The sequence below is a fragment of the Astatotilapia calliptera genome, chromosome 4 (genome assembly GCF_900246225.1).
Source record: "Astatotilapia calliptera chromosome 4, fAstCal1.2, whole genome shotgun sequence".
Lineage (NCBI taxonomy): Eukaryota > Metazoa > Chordata > Actinopteri > Cichliformes > Cichlidae > Astatotilapia > Astatotilapia calliptera.
Genome location: NC_039305.1, coordinates 22,484,618 through 22,494,641, shown reverse-complemented (window position 1 = coordinate 22,494,641; position 10,024 = coordinate 22,484,618). Strand labels below are relative to the sequence as shown.

At 41.8% G+C, this 10,024-nt stretch overlaps 2 protein-coding genes across 2 annotated transcripts; one reads left to right on the top strand and one right to left on the bottom strand.

Annotated features, from left to right (window-relative positions):
- Window positions 1-2,560: 2,560 nt before the first annotated feature.
- On the top strand, window positions 2,561-5,368 carry atp5mf (ATP synthase membrane subunit f). The gene is made up of 4 exons (XM_026165506.1): window positions 2,561-2,664; window positions 3,585-3,692; window positions 5,020-5,136; window positions 5,257-5,368. The coding sequence occupies exons 1-4, from the start codon at window positions 2,577-2,579 to the stop codon at window positions 5,283-5,285; spliced, it is 342 nt and encodes a 113-aa protein (XP_026021291.1). The 5' UTR covers window positions 2,561-2,576; the 3' UTR covers window positions 5,286-5,368.
- Window positions 5,369-5,446: 78 nt separating this feature from the next.
- On the bottom strand, window positions 5,447-9,132 carry cpsf4 (cleavage and polyadenylation specific factor 4). Its single transcript, XM_026165505.1, has 8 exons — window positions 8,701-9,132; window positions 8,509-8,559; window positions 7,873-8,025; window positions 7,677-7,772; window positions 7,446-7,539; window positions 7,136-7,208; window positions 6,817-6,975; window positions 5,447-6,065 (listed from the first exon to the last, which is right to left on the bottom strand). The coding sequence occupies exons 1-8, from the start codon at window positions 8,801-8,803 to the stop codon at window positions 5,997-5,999; spliced, it is 798 nt and encodes a 265-aa protein (XP_026021290.1). The 5' UTR covers window positions 8,804-9,132; the 3' UTR covers window positions 5,447-5,996.
- Between the last annotated feature and the right edge of the window lie 892 nt (window positions 9,133-10,024).

Here is a 10,024-nt window from a genome sequence, read left to right as displayed (position 1 = left end):
ATTCATGAGCACCGATCCTTTAAAAAAGAGAGAAAGAAAATGTGAGAAAACGTGGAGAGCAGCCAGCACAAGAACCATACACAGGTTATCCTGGATAAATAAGTCTGCAGATTTCCCATTCAAATTCTGCACAGGTTACAATAGCACTACTGATCAGCCACAACATGGTCTGTGCTCTGACTCCAGCAGGGCCTGCTGTGATTTGACCCGGTGGGTGTGTTCTGTTCTTTCTCCAGGTGTAGCTGCTTCCCTTTTGTACGTCTGACTTGACTCAGCAATAAAGCCAGAGTACTTAATGCCAGAGAGAGGAGCACGCTGGTGCCAGAGAGCCGTTTTGATTTGCACTTTATGAGCTGTGTGTCTTCTGGTGATTTACCCTTCGTAACTTACTCTTTTGTTTGGTGGCCAACTTCTGGACTCTGTTATGTTTGTTTCTCTCTTTTTTTCAAGGTCGTAGCAGAATTCGCATCTTTTACATTTTTATTATTAATAAAACCCTTTACTTGGATTATTTTGCCTTTTAGGTTACTTTCCCACTTCCCCAGTTTAGGCAGGCAACACAGTGACCCAAGGTTTCCCAGCACAGCATTTCAGTGTAAGAAGAATGGGCCTTATTTACTTCACCTTGCCATGTGTGCTGTGGAAAATCAGGGTTTGTAGTCCTGACATTTTAAAATGTATTATGAAGTCCTTTTAAATAAGTAAGAGGCTCTTTTATAATGGAAGTCCCGCTCAGTTCAGCTCTTTGTGTTGCTCCATGTGGATGCTTGAGCGTCGCTGTGCAGCACTGATGGAAGTCCTGCTCTTTCATCTGCTGCAGGGGGAAAGCTGTGAGCTCACCCTAAACTGTACGTTACAAAGGTAACTCTGCTTCTGTGAATCACAGATCTTTCACAAACGGGACAACAAAATCCCACGTGGTAGCCTACAACCGGCCTCTCAAAATCCTTATGCCCTGAAAGATTCACAGAGACCAGTGCGGCTGTTTTGTTCCCTCGCAACTTAACAAGGTTGATGACTCATCCCAGCCAACGATCTTACAAAAACACAATTCCCACTCGCTGATCACCTTGTACTGGCTAATGACAGAACATCCAGAGCTAGCACAGACCCAGAGGCCACGCTGAGCAATTAACCTTAGAAAATGTTTAAGGTGCCTTGAGAAATACTCTGTGAGCTGCATTGACCTAAAGGATGAAAAACAGTTATAAGCTCACATCAGCAGCCTTCAGGTTTCTTTCAGGGACTCCAGTGACCTTCAAGTGGCTTGATCAATGATATAAACACTGCTCCAGTGGTGTCCATCTGAATGAGCCCTTCAGAACAGATAAGAGGTGCTTCATTGCCGAGGAGACTGTTTGAGACGTGTGCTGTTTTTCCCTCCAATGGTTTCCAAACTCACTGGACTGACCTCTTCTGTCATATCAGCCCTTCATCTGTGAGGTGAGGCATCTTTTTGATCACCACATGGACAAACTATGCAACAGAACCGCCAGGCATGAGTAAGGCACTTGTGTTCTAAAGTTAATGGGGGAAGCCTCTGACCCATCTTCAGTCTCCACATACACTCGGAAAAGACAGCTCAGGGGAAGGACCCTGCATGGGGCTCAATGCACCTTTGCTGGCATGAAACTGAGACATTAGGTCATGCTCTGTCTTAGTCCAAAACACAAATGGCCACTTTGACAGTTGCTACGGTCCTTCCGTGTCCTGCCTCTTGTGCTTCTCCTACTATTTGTTTGAAACACAGCTTCCATTAGTTACACAGATGGTGGAAATCCAACTCCAGTGTGCAGGTGTTCTATCAAATGCGGCATTTCCTCTCTTTGAGGCAGACAAAATCTTTATCTGATATACAAAGCAGACCAGGTTTCCCTGAGGTGATGCACACTTGAAAAATTAACTCACAACAGCGGCCAAGCTAAGAACTCCCATCCAGAGCTGTGACCAGGCCACTGAGCACAAATCAGTACCTCCAGGAGGCGCATACAACTATTTGCATCTGCAGTGCCAATTTCACACATGTGGGGCAAAACTGTAATCCTAACAAGGTACTAGCAGCACAGGTGATGTAGCCAAAGTCAGGAAGGAAAGCTGGCAACAAAAGTAGGCTTCTGCAAGTGTGCAAGTTAATCTTTTAAGTCTTTACTCAATCAATAAGTTATAAAGGGCAGATCTCACTCTAATTAAATTTGTGCACACCATTTCACAAAAGTGTTGATTCAATTATGGTGTGCCTGACAAGTTTGTTCCTATTTTTTAACACATGTAGAGACGTAAACAGACAACCGGGAGTAACATTAAAAATATCTGAATAATGATTCATTCTAGATTTTTAAAAGTGAGGGAGGGTGAACAGATACAAATTTACACCAAAATAAATAAAAAATTAAGATGTTAATAAACATGAAAGTATTATTCAGAGCAGATTACGATAAAATAGAAGAAATTAATTTATTTAGGAAATAATAATAATAATAATAATAATAATAATAATAATAATAATAATAATAATAATGTTTGTTGTTTGGTTTTATTGCTTTTGCCGCTCTCTAGTGGATTCACTTTAAAACTACATGACCTCCCATAATGCACTTTCTCCTTTTATTCCCATCATTCCTTGCAGCAAACCTTCTGCATCGGTCAAGATGGCGGACAGAGCAGGTACCGTAATGTGCCTTCTCCCAAAAAAATATTGTCCTGTTTTTGTTTTATATGTCATCATCTTGGCATATAACGAGGCTTTTGGGGACTGAGGGGTGTTTTCTATCAGACAAGCCGTGAATTCGTCACTTGAAGGTCTTTTTCGGACTGAAGGCCTCGCTAAACCCTTTGAGTCACGTCAAGGACTTTGCGTGTCATTGGCGGATTTACTGTGAAAATAAATCTGCAGGCCGCTTTTTTACATTTAACTGCACCTTTCAGAGTGACCTACAGCTTGGATGAAGCTCTAATAATCGTGCTGTTGATAAACGTGTCGATTATATAACGGTTTCTTTAGCTAGCTTGCTCGGTAGCACGCAAACACGGTGCGATTAGCACAAACTAGGATGGTCTCTTTGACCAACTTTAATTGTAAAAAAACATAAAGAAGAACTTGGGTGCTTGGGTGCCTTGTTGTGTGCTTTATGGTGTTTTTGAAAAGCGGTCCAGCAAACTTTCATTCATTATGTCATCACAATCGGCTACACACACCTGGTAAATTTCAAACTAGCTCCTAGCGAGTCGGCTGCTGTGTTTTGAGTGTAATTGAATTACTGCGACGACTGAAAACATGTTAACAAGTTGTTAATTATTTTGCAGAATTAAGAGCTTCGGTTTTTAATTAGTCTCCGTAACTCTTAGCCTGATAATTATTTGAAAGGTTAATAGTTTATTGGATTTTTTTTTTTAAAAAGTCAGAAAATATGTAGGGAAATTACAATTTTGTATCCTCGGTACACGATGTTGCCACTTTTTGTCTTCTTAGACAAGCGGTTTAAACGTGTTTTTAGATTGCTAATGTTTGTAATTCAGTGGCATGTTTTTATTCTTTGTTGACAGTGTGCATTTTCAGTGATGACGCTCTTTTTACGTGTTTTTAGTTTCCTTAGCTGAGAAGCGGCTGATGGACGTGAAACTCAACGAGCTGGGAGCCTGGCTTGGAGGTCGAGACTTTACTCCCAATGGCATCCTCTCAGCCATTCGCAGGGGTGAGTACATCTTGCTCCGACTACTTCTGGTGGGCAGGAAAAACGTTTTTCTTTTCTTTTTTTATCTACTGGAACTTGGTTTTTAAACACTGACTGATTATTTATATACATTTTTTTCAGCTTGCACTCTCTTCCTCACCTCTCTTATGCACTGTCGGTTGCTTTGGATCTTTGACCCCCACATATTTAAACCCATCCACATTAACTACTTCAGCTTATTGCATCTTTATGGTTTCACCTGTAACGCATCTGTTATGTAAGGAATGTTATTTATGAGGGCTCAGCTCTGCCTTTGGCTAGGCGCTTCCTTAGTACAGGGGTCCTGAACCTCTCCAGTGACTTTATCAGAAAATGGATATGTATATAAAAATAAACAATGGCTTTGTGTGTGAATATTTCAGTTTTTGGCATTGATCAGATGTCCAACTCCAGGCCTCGGGGGGGCCAGTGAGGCTAAATTACCTCCTCAACATGTCTTGAAGCTCTCAAGAGGCCTGCCAATGAACTAATCATTTCATTCAGTGGTGTTGACCCAGGGTGTTATACACTCTTTACATTTACCAGCAGTACAATTGTGTCCTTAAACACAGATTCTTAAAAAAATATTTTACGATGTGCATCATAGCTCATGTTTATCGCCTTGATTTTTGCTGAACCTCAGTAAAAATGGTCAGCATGGCTGTGTAGTTTTAACTCCCAGTTGGTATGGATTCCAGATCTTAAAAACAAAAAAGTGTGAGGGGAAAATGGAATGATTTCTTCACTTTCACCACCAAGTATTTTTAATCTAAAGCTGGACTTTAGTTAAAATTATGTTGAAAATTGACTGTTTTAAAGTTTTTAGATTTCACTTTGATATATTGTCTGATTGGGGCCCCTTAAGATTGATTTGCACAGAAACCTGGGTTGAAAATTATACCTGCTCTGTCTCAAAGTGGATTTAAAAATGCTAGTTTAACTCCACTTCTCTTTTGTTAGTAATAAGTATAAAATAAAGTGAAAATCCAGAATTGAAGTACAAAATAATCAGAAATGGCCCACTGGAGAGTAAGAATCTACTCATTTAGGCTACTTTACACTTAATCTTAGTATCCTTCTTTACATGAGGCTCGTGCTTTGTGGTCTTTTATTTTTTTGAATCACAAATTGCTGAAAAATGTCTCTTGACAGTAAAGGTTGCTGACCCCTGTGCTAGTAGCTTTACTTATACTTGGGACACTAATTTGAGAATCTGGCCTCAGTAGTAATTAAGGTCACAGAATGAGTGCTCCTCTTGCATGTATTGAATACTAAACAGGACACTTGACCATGCTGTTTTCTCTTCTAGGCCATGACAGATACTACAACAAGTACATCAATGTGAAGAAGGGGGGCATCGGTGGTGTAGCTATGCTGCTCGTGGGCTACGTGGCCATCAGCTACTTATGGGAATACGACCACATCAGTAAGAAACACACTCTCTTACAGAGCCTCTTTTCTTTCTTTGCACTCCTGTCACAGTTAACCTCACTGGTTAAAAAAAAGAAGCTAATATGTTAAACAACTTCTGCTTCTTTTCTTGTAGAACACGATCGCTGGAGGAAGTACCACTGAGCCCCTTCAGGAACGCGTCAGCTCTTTCTATCCTCGGCTCTGTTCATATGTGATTGTTGTGACCAATAAAGGATAAGGATTTACTGTTGTGAGTGTACTGTGTAAATCTCAGAAGTGGCTATGAGAAGATCAGAAGTGAGGGGTAAAAAAAATTAATAAAATCTGAAACAAGAACATTTATTTGTACAGACAGAATATGTTCAGACTGTCAACAAAGCGTCTCTTCCAGCTGCTCTGCACTACCGTACCTGCCACACACGGCTGCTAAACAGAGGCTGAAATGTCCAGAATGAGACCGTTGTAGCTAGTGTGGATTTGGGCACTGAGTACAAGCTAAATTACATTCCTAAGATGTTTATCACATTTGTTCAATTTTTATTTTTTTTTTCCACGGTCAGACTTGGAACATAGCAGTGGCAGTTGCAGTCACATGACCTGAGGAACAACAGCACCTGTATTGGTGTTTGCAGCAGTCTGGACCCTGGGAGTGACTCTTCAAAGTCACCTGTACTGTACAAACCCAGCAAATCAGGCCGGATGACCTTTTTTCTTGTCACTTTCATGTGTCCACAGGCCCCCCTCCCACTGTCCGTGTCTGTCGGGCAGCAGTTAGTCTTTAAGAAACACCAGCATGTAGAGCAGTCTTCCCCATTCTCTCTTCTGCTCACATCAGGGGTGGTGCGCTACAGCACTGAGGTGTTCGGCTGAAGGTTACTGACCACTCAGGAAGGCGAGATGGCCTTTAGTGCATTTGTTGGCATAGTGGCCCTTCTCGCCACACTGCAGACAAGAGGAAGACGGAAATGAAGCAATTAACGACATTTACTGCATGTTCCAGTTGTTCCCAGTAGCGAGGGAAAAAAAAAAATCCTCTAATTTTAAAGGAGATTGTTTTAAGGGTGTTTTCCCTTCATTATTTACAGTCATATGTGCTGTGAGATTGGTGGCTCTGTTAAAAGTGTACAAGGTTTAAATAATGATATCAGTGAATGTCCAAGTAAATCCTATAACCCAAAACCCCAGGCTGTTGGAACAGCTGCTCCACCCACATTCATACATGTTCAGCATACAATTTGCAAGAGACAGCCAATCAGAAAAAAGTGGGAAGCAAACTTAAAACTGATGATTCCAGATTGTGTTTGAACTGAGGAGCCAGACTCTTGTGCACATTTTTCATCCCAAAGAGATTTGTCACTGCCTTTTGCTTTTAGGCAAATGTGTAAAGTACTACACTGTGGAGAGCCAAGAAATTCAGAAAATTGTTCCCCTTTAAGAAGCTGGATAAATTCACAAGAGCACCAGTGATCCATCTTATTCAAGGCTCACTGCAACCACGCAGAGGAAACCAGTATTATAGGTAAAACCTTACAAGTGCATCTAAACTTGAGAAAAGTCTGGTTTTAATGATCTAAATGTATGGCCGGTGCATGCTTTGGCAATATAACCAACCACAGTTTGATTAATGATTGCAATTACGACCAAAGCGAGAGACTGGCATAGCTTTAATCACACAGATGTACAGCCGACTCACCTTGTAGCAGGTGACTTGGTCCAGCGGACGAGGCCCTCTGTTGGCATTTAGATTGTTCTGCTGAGACACAGTAGTCGTGTTGTTCTGCTGCCGCTGGGCTGGGATGGAGTTGGTGAGCTGGATTAAGGAGAGCGACGAGCGACCAATGGTAGGCACGGGCTGCGGCAGGAGGCAAGCAGAGAGACTGTTTTCACTGTGCACCTCAGCAACAGGAACGAACAGTTAAATAGAAGCACCGAGAGTCATGCGGATTCATCCTGTGAGATGGATCCACGCCGGCATCGGGATGCATCATTCGAGTGTTTGTGTGCATTCTTACCTTTGCCTGGTTCTGGTTTTGCTGTGGGAGAGGAGGCTGTTCAGAAGCGCCCATAGGCAGCTCAAATCGGGGGCTGTGGAGGAACATCAACGTATAATTTACGTTACTGCAGGGTGAAGTCTCAAAAAACTTTTAATCCAGCTATCCATCATTATAAAATCAAACAAAGACCATTTATACTGGAGTGTAATGTAATGAAATGAAATTCCTGCACAATTGCTTGGCAGATTTAACCAACTTAATGTGGAGCAGCGGTCCTATCAGGAATCATACCTGTTGTGTAGGAAGTAAATGTAAAAGGACTACTTACTGCATAAATTTACAGGACTTTCCTTCTGGACAGAAGCCCACCAAGTAGTTCACACAGATCACCCTTCTGGTATGTCGGTGTCGGCAGTCAGGACCTGAGGTAAGAAGACGGAGACACAGATGAGGACAAATAATAAGACGTATTATGTTTTTCTCCATTTAAACCACAGAACAGACAGGCTACGTCTATAAGCAGTGGGTTTGTGGTATTAGTACCAGAATTTGACCTTACCGTGTTTGCAGAAGCCTCGGTCATACCAGGGACAGTCTTTGATCTTGGACTCTGGATCTATGTGTAGGAAAGGACACTCCTTGTTGCTGCATTCACCTGTGAGGGTCGCAGAACAAAACATTAATCAGTACGGCATTCATCTGACAAGATCTGTGCAAAGTTTAACCAAATAAATGCACTCATGATGTCAACTCACCGAACTTTGAGTAGAAGTAGCATTCAGGCATCTTGGTCATGTCGTATTCGTGGAGAAACTCGCACTGGTCTCCCTTCTTACACAGACCTCTGAGCCAGTGCTTACACACCACTGTCTTCTCTCCACTGATGTGACGGAACGGACACATCCCACCTGTGAGACACAGTGCGCTTTGTGACCTTCTCCTCATTAAGACACACATGGCTCTCAGTGTCATGCTGATCACTTAAAACACAATTTAGTACTTTAAATTTGGACATTTTGAGATCAGCAGAGACTGGCCTAATGGCAGGGATTGAAATGGTTACAAAAGTGCTTAATAAAGATGGGGGGAAAGGTCATTTCCCTTGAAGCTATTAGAGGAGTAATATAATTCACAACATTATGAAAATGGGCTATTCTTGGAAATCAGTGAGGTGCAGGCTACTGTAGCAGTGCGTAAACAGTATATCTAAGGCTGTATTTAGACATGAGAGGTCGAGCTTGCTTAAAAAAAGGTCAACCAGCACCGATCTGTGCGTTTGAGTGGCGTGAAGTGTCTAAACTTTAACTTTACGGAAGTTAAAGAGTTCATTGTTGGGGCCGTTCACGCTGCAGTGACATCACCACAGAGTTGAGACCATGTTGTGATTTTACCTTTCTGACACGCAGCTCTCATGAAGAACTCACACACAGCAGACCCGGACTCTGCAGAGACACACACGATCACAGGGTCAATGAACATAAGTAGTCAGTGGCGGTCAACTCTCCCCTCGTCACTTTTACCGTTAATTCCGCTTAAGGTTAACCCGCAGCGGGCTTAGTACCAGCTAGCATCCCAGCACTTACTATCCATGCCGGGGAAAGGCAGCGGCTGGGCTCCCAGCTGCTGCTCCACGGCAATCTCCAGGTCAAACTTGATGTGGTCCACGTTGGCCAGTAAATCCTGCATGTCCCCTGCAGTCTATTCACTCCTCCGATCAGATAAATGTCCGTTTCGGTTAAGCTAGCTCGAAGTCTAGCTACTAGCTACCAAGTTCCCTCTCAGCCTGCTAAGGCGGCTAGCCAAGCTAACTGATAAGTTAGCACCAAACTCCAAACTCCGATACCGAGAATACAACAGATGCCGTAGTTTGTAGGTCTAATGTCGGTTTTAAAGACAAGCCATGGACACGACCGGCCCGTAAATGTTTGTATGTCCCCGAACTACTCCTTGTTCTGTGTGGATGATGGGAGGCGCGCAGGCTGACCTCCGACCTGACAAAATCAGACAAGACTAAACGATCGCAGAGCGCTTCGTTAAATCCACAACTCAACAGTAAGTTTCAGTTTTTCCACATGATGAAGAAATGCTGCTTTAGTAAAATCTGTCAGCATTTCTCTTTGGGCTTAAACTGTAAGAAATGAGAAAAATTACAGGAAAAAACCGTGGAGCCAAAACAGAAATTTCTATAGTATAGTATAGTGACAAAACAAATTTCCCACGTGTGGGACTAATAAAGGTTATCTTATCTTATCTTAGTAGATCATTTGTAATCTGAATGTAAGAGCATTGAAATCAGAAATTACTGTAGTGTAGCATGAATAGCCAGGGGGGAGCTGGAAGGAAAAGATGTAAAACTGATTACATTTGGATTCTGGTGCCCCTTTATGTCTGACACCATTGGTACAAAACATATTTTATATCAGTCTGTGTGGTTCAGAGGCCCGACAAGGTTTTATTCAGCTTCACTGAAGTGTTTTTTTTTCTTTATAAAATCCATCGCTGTTGCTTTCGTGCATTTATTATGATTATTATAGAGCTTCTCAGTGGGAAAGCTGAGGGTACTGGGATGTGTTATTTTGATCTTCAATGATTGATTGATTGAATCTTTATTTTGAACATGTTGAAAAAGTACAACAAAATAGAATTAAAAGAGACAAATGAACAAAGCAAAACAAAAGGAAAACGAGCAACCACAACTCCAATTAACGTTCATGTTCAAAAAGGAGCAGGAAGAAGCATAAGCTTATTTAATCCCACCCCTTTTCCACTATCTAGTATCAATAGACTACAGAAATACCTCATTGCAATTACATTATATGTTATGTGTAATTTTATTTTTTATATATACATATATGTTTCTATCTATCCATACATACGTATATACACACATATACACATCATGTTGAG

Coding starts and splice junctions, on each gene's coding strand:
- cpsf4 (XM_026165505.1), bottom strand. CDS start 8,803: ATGCAGGATTTACTGGCCAACGTGGACCACATCAAGTTTGACCTGGAG. Junction 7,540..7,676: donor CCGAGGCTTCTGCAAACACG/GTAAGGTCAAAT, acceptor TTCTTACCTCAG/GTCCTGACTGCCGACACCGA. Junction 6,066..6,816: donor ACCAAGTCACCTGCTACAAG/GTGAGTCGGCTG, acceptor TCTTGTCTGCAG/TGTGGCGAGAAGGGCCACTA.
- atp5mf (XM_026165506.1), top strand. CDS start 2,577: ATGACCTCCCATAATGCACTTTCTCCTTTTATTCCCATCATTCCTTGC. Junction 2,665..3,584: donor CAAGATGGCGGACAGAGCAG/GTACCGTAATGT, acceptor ACGTGTTTTTAG/TTTCCTTAGCTGAGAAGCGG. Junction 5,137..5,256: donor ATGGGAATACGACCACATCA/GTAAGAAACACA, acceptor CTTTTCTTGTAG/AACACGATCGCTGGAGGAAG.